General features: G+C 38.5%; 2 protein-coding genes and 1 non-coding gene across 4 annotated transcripts; 2 read left to right on the top strand and 1 right to left on the bottom strand.

Annotated features, from left to right (window-relative positions):
• Nucleotides 1-543: 543 nt before the first annotated feature.
• Nucleotides 544-7,632, bottom strand: skic8 (SKI8 subunit of superkiller complex). Of its 2 annotated transcripts, none has more exons than XM_060887095.1 (11): nt 7,577-7,632; nt 7,195-7,253; nt 7,019-7,046; nt 5,606-5,711; nt 4,575-4,747; nt 4,017-4,165; nt 3,092-3,185; nt 2,696-2,789; nt 2,399-2,491; nt 2,235-2,313; nt 544-1,145 (listed from the first exon to the last, which is right to left on the bottom strand). In XM_060887095.1, the coding sequence occupies exons 2-11, from the start codon at nt 7,204-7,206 to the stop codon at nt 1,056-1,058; spliced, it is 918 nt and encodes a 305-aa protein (XP_060743078.1). In that variant the 5' UTR covers nt 7,207-7,253; nt 7,577-7,632; the 3' UTR covers nt 544-1,055. The 2 variants fall into 2 exon arrangements, with proteins under 2 accessions (XP_060743078.1, XP_060743079.1); XM_060887096.1 differs by having other exon boundaries at nt 7,195-7,256; nt 7,577-7,618.
• A 5,111-nt stretch (nt 7,633-12,743) lies between these two features.
• LOC132856634 (protein kinase C epsilon type-like) lies at nt 12,744-14,915 on the top strand. Its single transcript, XM_060886265.1, has 2 exons — nt 12,744-12,748; nt 13,766-14,915. Exons 1-2 carry the CDS (start codon nt 12,744-12,746, stop codon nt 14,913-14,915), a joined length of 1,155 nt encoding a protein of 384 aa, XP_060742248.1.
• Nucleotides 14,916-15,250: 335 nt separating this feature from the next.
• Nucleotides 15,251-15,369, top strand: LOC132857560 (5S ribosomal RNA). Its single transcript, XR_009649558.1, has one exon. It is a non-coding gene; the product is annotated as a 5S ribosomal RNA (ribosomal RNA).
• The last annotated feature ends 2,658 nt before the right edge of the window (nt 15,370-18,027 follow it).

An 18,027-nucleotide genomic window follows, 5' to 3' on the forward strand; every position in this document is an offset into this window, starting at 1 on the left:
GTTTTATCTACTCACAAGGACCTTTTTTCCCCCCGATACAACTTGTATTGTAGGATAAAAAATATCATGGATGTGGCCAAAGTGTAAGACTTATTTTGTAAACATATTCAGACCTTTCTGTAGGTCAGATAAACTTTCCTTGTACGCTGCCTAAATGTAAAGAGCCTGTGTGTGAGAGAGAGAAAAGAGTGAGAGATTAAACAAACAGCGGCTTATTACTACAAACGTATTGTGATGTGGCACAATGTGTTTTGAAGAGCAGAATCCTTATCCTGAAGCATGGTAGTGGCAGCATTAGTCTTTAGTGCTGCTTAAGCCAGAACTGGGGTGAAGGGAATCATGAACAGCTACAAATACCAGTCAGTTTAAAAGCAGAACGTTCATGTGTCTGCTAAGATGAAAAAAACCAATTTCAGCTTGTCAGTGACTCAACACTTACATGCAGTTCAAGACAGAAATGACCGAACCAGAAGACAGTTTCCGAGTGGGCTGGGGTCAGGAGACGGCCGTACGGTTTGATGGATCCGGAATGTTTCCGGACTGTTCCCCAGAAAGTCTGAGTGAATTTAATAAGATTAAAAAGGTGCTTCAAACAAAGTGTCAGTTTAAGAGTATGAACCATTGCAGCATATGAACCATATGAATCTTCTTGTACATGAGCCGAACAGACCCTGATGTGGAAGACACAGAAAATACACAGCTAGAGATTACAGAAAACAGGACATTTAGAACCCTGAATAAGTCTCACAGGTTTCAGTTGTGTGGAAGCTCAGCAGAGGGTGTGAAAGACACAACGTTAAAGTATTTATAGTTGAAGCATTTATAAAAAAAAAATTCTTTTATTAACTGGAGAATGGGACGGGAGACAATGATGTAAAAAAGCGCATGGTCACGTCATTACCTGCGTGTGTGTGTGTGTGTGAGATTACAGAAGCAGGTTAAAGGCTTTATTTAATATTGAACCATTTAAGTCTGTTAGAAAGCTTGTGACAGCAGAGACTATGTGAAGCTCTTTGGACAAAAACAGTCCGAGTGGAGGAATGTAGGGGCATGTTTTACATGGGACAGTCGTATATGTGGATGGCTCTGTCATCTCCAGCTGAAATGATCTTTGAGCCGGTGCTGTTGTACTTCACGCTCCATACCTACAGGTGCAGAGAAAAAGAAAAAACTTTGTAAAAACATGTAGGTGTGTGTTGCTGCTACAGATTTTTTTAGATTACCTGCAGAAACACAAACCCTGAGCACTGGACATGAACAGGGACATTAAACCTCAGGCTATAAGGGATTTCAAATAAAATACATGACTGTCACGCTGACACGATTATTGTTGTCCCTTTTATGTCCGGTTTATTTCTAGGTTCGTCTCAGGGACGTTTTTGTTGCTACAAGAACTCTAAACCTGCATCCTGATTTCTGTGAAGCTGCTACATCAAACTGTCTGATATTAAAAGTTAAAATAAAACTGCATTTTCATGCACAACAACCTGATGTGTTCAAGTCACTGGGGTAATGAATACCGAGTTGTTTTCTTTAGATTACAGATCATTAAACCACCTGCAGGAATGAAATCGTATCGTTCGTTCAACGTACGTTCAATCGTATCGTTCAACTTGCTATGTCTCACGGAGTCTGAAAATAACATGATTTTAGGACAAATTATTATAATATATCGACGTTATAGACAAACGAAAATCTCCTCTGATATCTGACCAGTAGGTGGTGCTGTTCTGCTCAGAAAGTGCTCAAATCACCTCAGGTCAGGATAGCTAGAAGTTTATTTTGGGGAGCTTGCTATCATATACGTTTACGGCTACCAAGAATCTTAAGTTTTGGACTTCAGACAAACTTTCTCAGGAGGAATTCACATAAGTTTAACTGCAGCGCCACCGTGTGGTTGATCAGGGTGACACCGTTGTAGTACAAACATCTCTCTCACAAAAAGTCTCATTAGGAAGAGGAAAAAAGGAAAATAAAACAAGGATTAATAAGCTGGTGTAAAGGTATTAGTGATGGAGTGAAATACGGCGGTCCTCTGAATTCACTGGGAACTTCATCTGATTACAAATGTGTGTTAAAGTGAAACTTCGAAGATTTCTCGAAGTCAGAAATCTCTTCGGTCACAGAAAAGAAAATCTAATATTACTAATACTATTATATTAAAATACAAATATTTATCATCTTTACTGTCTATAAAACTATGGTCCTGAGCAGAGGTGATGTAAGACACACACCTGGTCCTGATGGTCAAAGAAAGTGTTGACACACGCCCTGCTGCTCGCCTCCCACACCTTCACACTCTTATCTGATGAGCTGCAGACAACAAGGACAGTTTAACAAGGACAAGTGCACGACACAGCTCAGAGGGTCGTCCGTTTTTTGTTTTTTTGCTGATTACCTGGAGACAAAGTGTGTGTTGTCAGGTGAAAAGGCCACATTGAGCACCCAAGATGCGTGGCCACTCAGAGTGCCTGCAAGGTTAGCATGCTGCCTGTAACACACAAACGCACACGCACACCCTCAATTAGCAACACAAATTATTAACTACTAAACACAGTCAAGATAAGCAGCAGTTCTGACAATTTCAAAGAAACGTCATGAAACATTATATCGTCTGTCTCTCTACATAAGAAACTTTTTATCCTTTTTGCCAAATACGTGTGTTATGAGGCTGTAATCCCTCAGCTCCACTTACACGTCATAAATCTTGATGTAGCCGTCATCTGAGGCAGTGACTAAAAGCTGAGAGTCGGGAGAGAACGTGAGAGAGCGGATGGGCATGGCGTGGCCTGCAGAGAGAACACACACACACTACATTTATGAGAATATTAGAATACCAAGCTGAAAACAATCTTCACACATCTCCATAACATGTGGACTCCACCCTCATTGACTGGAACAAGAAAAAATGCTGTTCCAAGGCAGGGGTTCGAGATCACAACAATAAAAGACCTGACCGTGTTAAAGCCACAAGCTACCACCACGATCTGATCAGCTATGATCGTCGACTAAAAGCTGCAAGCTTGCAATTTACATCCTTGCAACTGGTCATCATCTGTCACACTTCCCTCCACATGGGGTGGAATTTTACCTTCCAGCGTGTGGAGGAGTTTCCCAGTTGCAATGTCGAAGATATTAATGATTCCATCAATGGCTCCGCTGGCTAAGTACTTTCCATCTGGGCTCTGTGAGAAGACAGAGACAGAGACAGAGGGACAAAGACAGAGAGAGAGACAAACATCATTGGTGTCGAATCTATAATGAACTCAGATGATGAGCTAATTTCTTATTGCTCAGAAGCTTCTGGTTACACAACTCCAAATTGACTCTATACGACTGTAGAAAGGACATTTTTATAATCCCACTCTCCAGTGTTTATAATAACGTACTGTATATTCACACTCTCTGGTGTCACCCAAATGAGGATTAGTTCCCTTCTAAAGCCTAGTTCCTTACAAGGTTTCTTCCTCATACCATCTCGGGGAGTTTTTGCTTGTTACAGTCACCTCAAAATGTATTTGTTAAATAAAAATAAATCTATATAAACATTTTAAGTTCTGTATAGCTGTAAAAGTGTAAAAGCACAAAACAAATCAAACTGAATTGAGCATCACGGGTTTTGTTTTATTTTATGAGGTTTCTTTTACCAGGTCTAATAATTCTCTACAATGATACATGATGGTTTAGAGAATTAAGGCTGCAGAAGAACTGTAGAGTAAAGATTACATAAATCACGACTCGCTGGCATGTTCTACAAACCCTGACGGTCTGAGGATCGGCTTTAGCTGCACCTGGATATCAGAGCGAGTGATATAGGAATGTCTGCAATAATAATTAATGCTAATAAACCAAGTACAAAAGTATATAATAAACAAAGTACGACGCACTGACCCTCGTCCGGGGTCGTCATGTCCACTTCAGGGTATTGCGACATACCTGAAACATCTTGTTCGTCATGTTTCAAACATTCACCCATTTCAACTAACATGTACACATATCACGGCGAGACGTCTTACATATGCGATGCTGAGAATGAATTTCCCTCTGGTGTCCAGCGAGTATTCCTTCTTCCCGCTCTCCACACCAAAGATGTTCACCTTGCCAAGATGGCTGCCTGTGGCTATGTATTTTGAGTCGGGGGAGAACGCTACAGTCCAGGCGTCGACTAAATGGGGAAACACGAGAAGCAAAAAGTCTCAAATTGAACAAAGAAATGGAAGGAATGAACTGGAAGAACCAAAATGTTTGTGAATCAACGCTTTAAAGATCAAAATTAAATTACATTAACACACACATAAATGTTGTTTGGAAACAATAACGAAGAAACAAATTATGTCTTGAACAATCCAGTGAAGAGGGGACTTAATCAGTAACTTGTGGTCTTTCGCTTCCGTTGTTTGTTTGAAAAGATCTGATAAAAGTGACCATGCCATGTATAAAGAATGACACGCTGTGACTCTTTAAAGCTTAAAAATCCCTCCATCATCCCACATTACAGCTCCACATAATATCCAGACGAAAGAAACTGATCCTAAGAAAACATCACAACAATCATCCTGCACTGAACCCCTTACCTGGTCCTGCGTCCATGGATTTAATCTGTTTGCCAGAATCCAGGTCCCAGAGGCGGATGTGGGCATCCAGAGAACTGGAGGCGGCGATGGCGCCATTGTGACTGATGTCCACAGACACCACACCCAGCTGGTGGCCTTCTAGTGTCCACTGAAGCTCCAGCTTCTCATCTGACCTGCAGAGGGCAGTCAATATCACAGAACAGGGAAATATTAATACTACTGGAGTTTAAACAACAAATCTAAAGTACATTCTTATGAAAAATGCTTGTCTATCTCGGGGAAGCGTAAAAGGTAGAGCCGGTTGCAAAGAGGGATAAGTTTAGTGGGATTCTGTAGCACTTTTGTTCCCTTGAGTAACCTCGCTTTGCAAAACGTCAGTGAGTTATGAGTCTTCTTCTATAATGCTGGAGGAGATGAAAGAATACACAGCCAGGAATGATAGATCACTCATCAATACATCTTTCCAGATCCTCCAGAGGTCTTGATCCTGCCTTAAACCACAACATTTTCAATAGGGACTTGATTCTGTGGTCATTGGACCATTTTTGTTGTGGATTTGGATCAGATCTCACCATGAGCCAGTCAGCTTCTTGGCAGCACATTCAACATTTCCTGGGAGTCTTTAATGCCATACATCAGCCATGGACAAGGTTTTCTGAGCCTTTGGAGGAAAAACTAAGCTCTACCAACTCACAGATCCTCAATCATACTTAACAGACAGGATTAGGGCTTTTTTTTCTGGATTCTCTTTAAACTAAACCAAGCTTGAGTGTGTGTTGATCAGAAAACCGGTTGCTTCCTGGAAAAGGCTTTCTTTACGTATGGCTTCAAAATAGTTTGTTGGCATGGATTTAGTCTTTGTGACTTAAATACAACTGTTAGCAAAATTTAAGAATTTTTTTTTTTAATTAAAACCTGTCTTTATTAAGGATGCCAATAATTCTAGAGCTACCAGTATGAACATGTGGAGAAGTCAGTGATTGTTGAAAGGAAAGGATGCAAGCAGTGAGAACAAAGCATGAGGACGTTACCATTTCCACACTTTCAACATGTCATCCAGAGAACCAGTGACGATTGTCTCTGATCCATCCTTCGCACTTTTCCCCCATGCTGCCGTCCATATGGCATCGTCATGGGCTACACACAGACAGACAGAAGCGCACTTCAAAATAAAAATAAAATAAAAAAACAACTAATCAATGTGATCTTTAGGCATGTGGGGTATTTATTTTATAAAGGAATCTAATTTCAGTTGACGAATGCAGTAACGCTTTAATCTGTTTACCTCCTTCATGCTAATACTCTCCATCACTGATCACCTCCTACGTGGCTAACTAGCTGAGTCTCACACTGCCTTCATGACATTCTTGGGAGTTTGTGCGTACGAGTTACGAGGCCACCTCCAGGTACCAGGTACTAGGTACTTCAGCGCCAGCGACTGTTTTGCACAATTCTTTACAATAACTGCTGCTATAATGCTAATGTGTTCATTCCAGTATTTCTGCACACGCAATATTGATTGAACATACAGTATTTACACTGGTTGGCGCTGTTTTTGTTTTTTTCTTTTGAGTAATGTCTTTTGTCCTGTACTGTCTTGTCTTGCCTGTCAATCACCAGGTTGCACAGATGCACTTTACATACTAAGTCCTTAGCTCTATCTTTTTGTTTTTATGTAGCACCAGGTCCTGGAGAAACGTTGTCTCATTTCACTGTGTACTGCAACAGCTATATATGGCTGAAATGACAATAAAAGCTTCCTTACTTCTTGACTTGACTTGGAAGCCCTGCCCCTCTTCCCCTAGGTAAGCAAGGCTGCATCATCCGGGTAACTGAAGTGCACTTCTTATTTTTGGAATTTGTATTTACCCAATCGTTTTGGATTGATATTGAATATTTAATATTCAACTATCTGGTAAAGATATTTTTTGTTATATAAAAATAAGATTTTGGATAACAATTTGGTGATTAACTTAATAATTATGTACAGAAAATATCACATACATAAACAGAAATGGAATAATAAATAACCTAACATTATATTATTTATAATTGAGCATTATATTGAGGCCCCAAAAGATGTAAGAAATAAAAAAGCAAAATGGATGTATAGAATTTTTGAATCCTTTTCTTTTTGGAACACTCTGTAATTTGTTTTTCCCCCCTGTATAGTTTTTTTCTTTCTGTTGTTTCCTTTGATGATATTATGAATGTAATACATAATAGTTGAACACACTGTGATCCTCTGTATGTATATTGTTATTGACCTTGTTATGCAATATAAAAGAAATGGAGTAAAGTGCAATAAGGTAAAGTGCACAAGTCTGCGATTTGGGACGTACCTAACGTGTTACTGCGACCAACACAACACCCAACACAACACCCAACCTCTAACTTCTCTAAATAATATAAATACATTATATCTTTAAAAACAAAACACTCACCATGCTCCTGCTTGAACAGTATGCTGTACTGTACGGTGGGAAATACAAATAATAAACAATAAATCACATTCAGAGCCAGCTAAGATGCTGTCTAACAGTAAATGATCATGTTAGCATACTTTTCCAGACTAATATGAAACAACATCAGTGCTAACGAGCTATATATCCTTACTTACCTGAGTGCTCATAGTTTCTCGTCAAGTGTTGATGGTTTCTGCGTCTTTTATCAATCTCTCTACTGTATAAACACAACAACTATTAAGAATCAAGCTTGTATGAAGCTCAGACACTTAACCTACACGTCGTATCTTCATAACCATCCCCAATATTCACTACAGTGGGTCCCACAGGACATTAATACAAATGTACAGCTACTTAGCTTTAGCTGCTCGTGTTTACCAATAATGTACAAACAAATACACCCTGTAATTAACATAGAGTTTAGTTTCTTCCCTGTAAGACACCGTCTGGTCTACACAAGGAGAAATGAAGTTAAAACAAAGCAGAATATATCAAATAATACAGTAAACAAATCATAATTTGTGAAACGATACTTACCGCTTTTACTCATCAGTGAGCCGCCATGTTAGCAACCCGCGTTGCATTATGGGTATAAACACATAATAAAATACCCCCATATTACACATATTATATTTTTAACTAAATAAAAATAAACTTGTTTTAAATAAAAACAATATAAAAACATTAATATATAAAAAATATATATAATATATATATATTTTAAACAAAATAAATATAAACTTGTTTTAAATAAAAACATTACTATACAAAATAAAGTTGCTTTGTCCTCACTAAAGCAAAAAAGCTTCAAATCTCATAAAGTATCAACATGATCGATTCATTTTAATGTAATTTTCTATCATGAACAAATGCATAAATTAAAAATGCACAATGTACCAAGTAATATATATATTGTACTGCCTTGCAAAGCTATAAATAGTTTCCTTATGCATGAAGCATGTAGTATAGTCAACTTAAGATATCATATTCTTCCTATAAGATGGTTATTAGCTCGAGGTTTAAAGGTTTAATAGTCGAATTTCTTTTTGAATATCTTGGAAAATATTAACAAGAAGATTAAAAAAACAAAAACCAAACAAACACACACACACAGTATATATATATATATATATATATATATATATATATATATATATATATATATATATATATATATATACACACACAGGGCTCTCAAGTTTTGAAAACAGTGTTGTCTGTTAAAAAAAACAATAATGGGGTGGTGTTGTGTTTGGTAAGGGTCACTGACCGCAATTTGACCAAATACAAAGTATTTGTTCAATTTCCATTTATTAATTTGTGTGTGTGTGTGTGTGTGTGTGTGTGTGAGAGAGAGAGAGAGAGAGAGAGAGAGAGAGAGAGAGAGAGATTATGACTGGTGTTGTTTATTGTAAGTGTTTGTTGCCTTTTTGGACTCCTTTATCATTTGTAATGTTGCTCCCATTTAAAACAGTTCGGCTCAAGCCCAGACATTTTTAGGGTCATGATTGAGGACAATGTCCCGTCCAGAGACAAGCTGTTTCGTGTTGACGTTTTGTTTAAGCCGACCATCGAAAATACCCTCTCTAATGGATATGTTTTTTTTTCCATTGGTTGTTGCGTTAAATCTTACCCAGATACAGTAGTGCTATTTTCTGATTGGCTGTTATGTAGCCTCTTTTTTGATTGGTTGATAAGTGTCAGGCTCGACTAAGAGCTCCAGGGGAGACGTGCTTGATTCCTGTCCGGTTCCCATAGAGACTGATACATTTTGGGCGCTGCGGCTTATTAAATATATGATAAATAGTCAAAAAGTTTTTCTGCGTGACAAATACAATGTGTGGCGGGAGAGCGTGAGATTAAACCCAAATGCGTGACTGTCACTCTCAATGCGTGATACTTGACAGCCCTGTACAGTATATATAACGTGTGTTTAGTCGAGGAGGAAAAAAAATGACTTCCGGTTTGGATCCGCCTCCTGTTAATAGTTTTATTGACAGGCCACCGTAGTTACTGGGGGCGGGGCTTCGTGAAAATGGGCGGGATTCATTAGTGACTAGTTGTTGAGAACCCACCTATAAAGACAAAGATAATATAAATATAGAATAGATCTGATTTGGGGAAATGTCCAGAGAGACACTGAGAACAGTGAGAATATGCATTTAGTGTAATGGTCTCAGGTGTTTTGCAGGTGTTTTACATTCAGCATTTTCTTAGAAACAGACTGAACTATTGATGCTATGTATGAAAGGGTTAAAAAATGAGTAGAAATGGCCTTCCTTTCATTTCTACAAGTAATAATGGATTAAAACTCCTCATGAAAGAAACAACTAATCTTTCTGAGACATATTAACAACTCTGTCTCTAATACTCACCTGACCTAGATTTTGGAAGCCAGAAAAAGAAAGAGAGAGAGAGAGAGAGAGAGAGAGAGAGAGAGGAAGGAAGAGAGGAGCAGAGAGAGAGAGAGAGAGAGAGAGAGAGAGAGGAAGGAAGAGAGGAGCAGAGAGAGAGAGAGAGAGAGAACCGAAATAAAAGTGGCGAGGAAAAAGGGGGGGTGAGCGAGTGAGTGAGTGAGTGAGTGAGAATACACAGGCAGATAAAGGAACCCACATCCACTGCAGAATTTCCATACAGATTTACATGTATTCATTTCAAAATAAAAAATGGAGAGACACGAGACATAAATACATGGATATTTTAGGGAAGTGCTCGTCCTCAGAAAAGCTGTATCAAGAAGTGAAACAATACATTTAAGTCTGTAATAGCAATACATATAGAGATTCTTACCACCTGAATAAAGACAGAAAGGCACATTTAATCTAGTTATAGTTACAGTACTAGGGTTAAATGATGTGAAACAAATTAGTGCCTGTTATTACAGCAGCTATAAACAGTTGTTCCGTCACCAGACTGAAAAAAAAAGCCAAAAATTAGGCTCGTGTTACAGATAAACAGCAAAGTACCTGTGTTAGAAAATGTTACAAAGCACTGACACTGGAGACTCCTTCCAGCACCCATTATCTGAGATGATGTTATAGAAAAACAGCATTGTAATGTAAATAAAAGTTTAGTTCTCCTTCTAATGTTTGTTACCACTTTATTTTGTGCGATCTTAAACACTCTGATGAACTAATAAGACACGTCCATTGTGGTCCAAAACTGGTCTTTAATGTTAGAGTACTTCATTTTTTTGTTGAAAATGTATCAAAGTCACAGAGTGTTTTCAAGAAGATAAAAGAAGCATCCTGGATTTCTATACATGGTTTATGGTAGCAAGCGATCTGACAGGAGGAAGTGCTGAGCTTTATATATTGTCTCACATCTCGGTCGTCTTTTGGGAAGAGCAAGCTTTGAAGATTATCCCGAGCCCCCAAAACACACACACACACACACACACACACACACACACACACACACACACACGGTGTAAAAAAAAAAGAAAGAAGACTAAGATGCTACCACATAAAAACTGTATTTGTGAAAGGGAAAAATAACGCAAAAAATGTTTTTTATCCTATGTTGTATCTTCAGCTGCATAAAAATAATGTACATCACAGTGTGTTGTTCCTTTGTAATTATCATCATATTCCTGAATGGATGGACCTTATAGTGGAGGATGTCTGCTATGCTTTAAATAAATAATACGTAATACGTTTTAAAAAGTAAAAACGTGGGGGCATGTTTAACTCGCATGTTTGGCATTGTTGGTCCAATTCCCACAGTCGCCCCATTGCATGTTGTCCCTGTGCTTCTGGGGTTTCCTCCCCAGTGAAAAAGGGTGTGATTGTGCCCTGTGTTGGGTTGGAACCCCATTCTGGTGTCCCCTATCTTGTCCCCTAAGTCCACTAGCGCAGACTTCAGGTTCACTGTTACACTGTGTACATGAATGGATGTAAACAGCATCCATCCTACATCCTGTATCAGTATAACAGAGAGGTTCTACTTGTTAAAGCTAATGAAAATGCATCATCAGTCCAGTAGGGTTGTAGCTGTGGGGTTTGTACGAACTAAACACACTCCAACGTTCTTCTTTATAGCAATGCAGTAAACCAAAATTTTTCTTGAAATTTTCAAATCCTAGGCAGAAAATCAGGTGTCTGTTGTTAAATCTGTAGTTTTTTTTATAAACACAAATGATATATAAAGTACATTGTTAAAGTATAAATATATTTGAATTACAAAGCTGAAATATATCCTGTAACTCCAAAAAAACAAAAACAAAAAAATACAAAACACCACATTTTAGGCTTTTATACCACCATCACATGTCTTTTTTTATAAATAAATAATGGAGGATTGGTGCTGCGGGATATTCAGCCTGACAGCAGAGTACTGCTTAAATCTGTGTCGTGACGTCCAGCACCTCACCGACCCACAACGTCACTAAACTCTGTAAAGGAAATGAAAGTCTGGAACAAAGGAACATGTCAAATACAACCACTATTTGTTAAAATAAAAATAAAAACTATTTTGCTGTGAAGAAACTCAGAGCAAGTGAAAATATCTTGAATAGTCTCTGTGTAGTTTTTGAGTATTTCTGATTAGAAAATGACAATAAACCAAACAGAATATTTGTAGATTTTTTTTTACTAATTTCAAGAAATTATTACTTTTTCATTCAAGATTAATTTCTAGAAAGATACAAAATGCAAATAGAATAATTTGAAACTGAATAATAAGTAAAATCACTAGAAAAAGGTTTAATCATCTTATATTTTGGAAAAATGCTAACATTATTGTGTGATAAGGAAAGACAAGAAGTTTTCATTTGTTCAGTAGTCATTTTTTTGTAGTTCAGTGAAAAAGCATAAATACCTAAAGAAGTTTTCACCAACACACTAAAACTTTAGGTTCCACAACAAAAACACACACACACACATCCCCAAACTACACAAGCCAAGCAAACACACACATGCACACACACATTCCAAAACTACACAAACTCAGCACACACACACACACACACACACACACACACACCACTCATAAACATGGCATAATTTCATGTGAATAAAACTTTTTTTTACACCACTTATGCTTTTTATTATAATTAATTTATGAACAATAAAACCTTATGAAATTATGGCATGTTTTTGAGTAAAATAAGCAGAAATCATTAAATATTATTTTGGATAACCACTGGCCTGTATATGTCAAACATTAGTCAGCATATCCCCAGGTCAAAGCTGACTGGTGCAACTAAATTCAAAAATAAGAGAGAGGAAACAAATATGATTTGAATATTAAAACAACGTGTGTGTGTGTGTGTGTGTGTGTGTGTGTGTGTGTGTGTGTGTGTGTGTGTTTTTTGTGAGTGTGTGAAGCTTGTTGGTAGATCAGATTTTACCCCTGCTGGACAAAGGCATATCTCAAGTGTGAATTATTTACAAATGAGTAGCTTTTAATTTTGCCCAATGAAATGCAATGCCCAATGCTTGTGTGTGTGTGTGTGTGTGTGTGTGTGTTTGTGTAGCCTGTTTTTGGTTGATCAGAAGACCACTGTAGAGTTTTTGATTTATAAGCATTCAAGTCAATTTGACCTGGAGAACAACAGGTGTTATTATTTGCTGCCATTAAAAATGCTAAAAATGGTTTCAAAAGAACATCCTGGCTTTGAAATATACCAGTCTGTAATATTTAATCAGCTTATGTGCCTCTATAGTGAAAATAATTCTGTTTCTTTTTTTTTTTTTACCACAAAATGAGGTATTTTTGTATATGAATGAGGTTTATTATAGAAAATATAAGAAACATTTGTGCTAAATATATGTTAATATGTTGGAAACAATTTAGACTGAAAAGGTGAAAAAAAAATGTCTATCATATATGGAATACCAGGTGCTGTAAGCTTTTTCACCCCCGCCTTCAAAAGCGTCTGCTGCAACTATTACAACGCAAAATCCACTTCAGCTTTCGTTCATTTACTATACAATTACTATGTTGTCTGCAGTGCTATAGACAACACCATCCATAATTGAAATATGACAAAAATCACCATTCATCAACATTTTCCTAACAATCTATTAATGTGAAAAAATCTTTAAACTATGTAAAACACGTCGACAGATCTGTGGCATATTTTAAATTTGAATTTCAAAAATGCAAACAAAATTTTGATTAAAAAAAAAAAAAAAAAAAAATCTTTGTTTACATTCAAACGTCTCTGTAGAGGACCTTATACAGATATAAACCATGATTTGGTTTAAAATGATTTACTTTACAAAAATCGGGAAAAACATAATATCATAAGTAGACGACTACTTTTCTCTGAAGTGTTTCTGAAAACTTTTATATCAGTAAAACTTGTGCCTAATGATGTTGTGATTACGCGAACACGTTAAACCTTGTTGTATTTGGGTTGTCCTGAATAGAAGAGGTGAAGCTAGGAGCAGCTGATGAAGAAAAGGTCATCACTTTGAAAAACAGGTAATAAAAGGACTAATACAATCACATTTGAGGGAAGATTGTGCCACAAGGTGGTTCCAGGTGCGGTTCATGTGATTAGGTGTAGCGTTAGAAAATAAGTAAACTTTATTTCTGATACAATGTCATCTCATATTGTCATCACACCTACGTAGTTATTTGCATTCCCATGTGAGTACATCTGTCCTAGAGTGGGGATCTGTTCACCACCAGTGCGGAATCGGACAGAAGAATAACAATGAATAATAATTTTTAATGTATAGAAGTGATCATTCTGCTCTGGTTGCTCATCTGTCGCAGTGTATGGATATTTGAAAAGACCAGCGCAGATGCAGCATCTCAGCCTCTGGAACAAACAGAAAACCGTTCATCCCTGAATGACTGCAGTTCACAGGAGAACGGAGAGGACAAAGAGCTACAGCCCAAGAGAAAGAGTCTGGAGGACTTCAAGTTCCTCAGTGTACTCGGAAGGGGTACATTTGGGAATGTGATTTTGTCTGAGCACAAAGGCACCGATGAGGTGTACGCGCTGAAGATTATAAAGAAGGACAACATTTGGGCACATGATGTCATCGGCTACACCCTTAGGGAGAAACGCGTCCTGACTCTGGCCAGTGATCACCCCTACCTCACCCACCTGTTCTGCAGCTTCCAGACCAGTGATTCATTGTGCTTCGCGATGGAATATGTGAACGGAGGAAATCTTGCTTTCCACATTTCTCAGTCACATGGGTTTGATGAACCTCGCACCCGATTTTACGCTGCCGAGATCGCCTGTGCCCTCATGTTCCTCCACGGAAAGGGGATTATTCACAGAGATCTCAAACCCGAAAACATCCTTTTAGATGCCGATGGCCACTGCAAGCTGGTAGACTTTGGCCTATGCATGGAGGGCATAGTGGATGGCAAGACGACCAACTCGTTTTGTGGCACACCCGACTACACCTCGCCAGAGATGATCCAGAGTTTGAATTACGGCACGTCGGTGGATTGGTGGGCCCTGGGCGTGATCATGTTCCAGATGATGACGGGCTACAAGCCGTTTCATGACGATAACCAGGAGGATATGCACGAGTCCATCGTCACAGCTGAACCGGATTACCCGTCAAACCTCAGCAAGAAGGCGGTCAGCGTCCTGAAAGCATTCCTGGAGAAGAACCCCAAGAATCGTCTCGGCTGCGTGGAGTCCCAGGGCAAGGAGAACGCCATCAAAGTTCACCCTTTCTTCAAAAAGATCAAAAGGGCCCTGCTGGAACAGAGGAAGATCACACCCCCATTTCAGCCACAGATTATGTCAAAGAGGGACGTGAATAATTTTGAAGTTTTCACCTTTCAGGGGACCAAGCATTCTCAAGAGGACCTTTCCTTCTTCATCCAGTCCATCAAAGAGGAGTTTGATGGCTTCTCCTTCATTAACACAAAATATGAACTTTTTATCATTTTAAAGTGATCCATTTTTTCCTGTGTTTGAAATTGTAAATGAAAAAAAAATATTTTTCTTCATGGAAACTATTTTTTTTACAAATGAATTGTTTTTCTTACAAATGAACACGTCTGAGATAAAAAAAAAGGATTAAATCGGTAGTACTAGTAGTAGTAGTAATATTAATAAATACGCATAAATCTTTTTTCCTAATAAATTTGAATTTGTATAAATGTTTTTGTAATTTTTGCTAATAAAATGGCATTTCTCAACGGCAGCACATTGATAAGCAAGTGTATGCTCTTTAAGAGACGCCTTCGACAGCATGCACTATAAAGGGACCGTAGTGCGTAGCTTCTTCCGCTTACGGCCATACCACCCTGAGAACGCCCGGTCTCGTCCGATCTCGGAAGCTAAGCAGGGTCGGGCCTGGTTAGTACTTGGATGGGAGACCGCCTGGGAATACCAGGTGCTGTAAGCTTTTTCACCCCCGCCTTCAAAAGCGTCTGCTGCAACTATTACAACGCAAAATCCACTTCAGCTTTCGTTCATTTACTATACAATTACTATGTTGTCTGCAGTACTATAGACAACACCATCCATAATTGAAATATGACAAAAATCACCATTCATCAACATTTTCCTAACAATCTATTAATGTGGTGCGTGAACATTTTTGTAACGGGCAGGTAAATGTAAATGAAAGTGAAAACTCAGAGTGATAAAGCTGAATACAGAAACCTATTTCTCCTGTTAATTCAATACATAAAACACACAATTCATGTTTAACTTATTTATTTGAGTACTTTTGGGGCAATAAGCTGAAATGATTTCATTAGGAAACACTGAAATCTAGGAATAATTGTGGGAGGTAAGATCGAATAAACACTAATGTGTAAACCCTGTTTGAAAACTATTTTTCGAAAATGTAAAGTATCATTCATAATTCCCTTAATTAATTCATGAAATTAAAACTCAAACTTTTATATGTGTATTCTTATGTGATTTCCTGACTATCTGGGTTAAGGGACCAGATTTTTGACTTTTCTTTTAGATAAAAAAGGAATATAAGAAAAAACAAATCTTTAAACTATGTAAAACACGTCGACAGATCTGTGGCATATTTTAAATTTGAATTTAAAAAAATGCAAACAAAATTTTGATTAAAAAGAAAAAAACTTTGTTTACATTCAAACGTCTCTGTAGAGGACCTTATACAGATCACAGAGAGGAGTGTGACCATTAACAGTTCTACAGTGCTTGAGTCCTCCAGTGTGCTTATTCATCTGTGTTTATAAGATCAATCTGCCATGGGAAACTCAATGACTTGCTTTAGTCTCTTGACACAGGTAAGATTGAATCTCATGATTTGGTTTAAAATGATTTACTTTACAAAAATCGGGAAAAACATAATATCATAAGTAGACGACTACTTTTCTCTGAAGTGTTTTTGAAAACTTTTATATCAGTAAAACTTGTGCCTAATGATGTTGTGATTACGCGAACACGTTAAACCTTGTTGTATTTGTGTTGTCCTGAATAGAAGAGGGAAAAAAAGGTGAAGCTAGGAGCAGCTGATGAAGAAAAGGTCATCACTTTGAAAAACAGGTAATAAAAGGACTAATACAATCACATTTGAGGGAAGATTGTGCCACAAGGTGGTTCCAGGTGCGGTTCATGTGATTAGGTGTAGCGTTAGAAAATAAGTAAACTTTATTTCTGATACAATGCGATCTCATATTGTCATCACACCTACGTAGTTATTTGCATTCCCATGTGAGTACATCTGTCCTAGAGTGGGGATCTGTTCACCACCAGTGCGGAATCGGACAGAAGAATAACAATGAATAATAATTTTTAATGAATCTAGCCATGGGGGTCACAGTCCAGTGACTTCTGTGCCGGTCCCAAGCCCGGATAAATAGAGAGGGTTGCGTCAGGAAGGGCATCCGGCATAAAACATTGCCAAATCTAACCATGCGAGTTGTCAGTAAGAATTTCATACCGGATCGGTCGAGGCCCGGGTTAACAACGACCGCCATCGGCGGAAATTGGGCTACTGTTGGTCGAAGGAGTAGAGGAGGGAGGAGAGTGAACAGACAGAGAGAGAAGAGGAAAGGTAAGAGTGTAGGACTGAGAATAGGGACTCTGAATGTTGGTACTATGACAGGGAAAGGTAGAGAGCTGGCTGATATGATGGAGAGAAGGAAGGTGGATATACTGTGTGTACAGGAGACCAAGTGGAAGGGTAGCAAGGCTCGTCGTATAGGAGCAGGATTCAAGCTGTTTTATTATGGTGTGGATAGTAAGAGAAATGGGGTAGGTGTGGTCCTGAAGGAGGAGTTTGTGAGGAATGTTCTGGAGGTGAAGAGAGTGTCAGACAGGGTGATGAGTCTGAAGTTAGAGATTGAAGGGGTGATGTTGAATGTTGTTAGTGGTTATGCCCCACAGGTAGGTTGTGAGTTAGAGGAGAAAGAGAGATTCTGGTGTGAATTCGATGAGGTGATTGAGAGTATTCCCACGGGTGAGAGAGTGGTGATAGGAGCGGATTTTAATGGACATGTTGGTGAGGGGAACACAGGTGATGAGGAGGTGATGGGCAAGTTTGGAGTTAAGGAAAGGAACCTTGAAGGACAGATGGTAGTAGACTTTGCTAAGAGGATGGACATGGCTGTGGTTAACACGTATTTTCAGAAGAGGGAGGAACATAGAGTGACTTACAAGAGTGGAGGTAGGAGAACACAGGTAGACTACATCCTTTGTAGAAGAGGCAATCTGAAAGAGATTAGTGACTGTAAAGTGGTAGTGGGAGAGAGTGTAGCCAGACAGCATAGGATGGTGGTGTGTAGGATGACTCTGATGGTCTGTAAGAGGAAGAGGTCAAAGATAGAGAAGAAAACTAAGTGGTGGAAGCTGAAAAAGGAGGAATGTTGTGAGGAATTTAGACAGAAGTTGAGGCAGGCTCTGGGTGGTCAGGTAGTGCTGCCGGATGACTGGGAAACTACAGCAGAAGTGATCAGGGAGACAGGGAGAAAGGTGCTGGGTGTGTCATCTGGAAGGAGGAAAGAAGATAAGGAGACTTGGTGGTGGAATGAGGAAGTTCAGGATAGTATACAGAGGAAGAGATTAGCCAAGAAGA

The sequence above is a fragment of the Tachysurus vachellii genome, chromosome 14, assembly GCF_030014155.1.
Source record: "Tachysurus vachellii isolate PV-2020 chromosome 14, HZAU_Pvac_v1, whole genome shotgun sequence".
Taxonomy (NCBI): domain Eukaryota; kingdom Metazoa; phylum Chordata; class Actinopteri; order Siluriformes; family Bagridae; genus Tachysurus; species Tachysurus vachellii.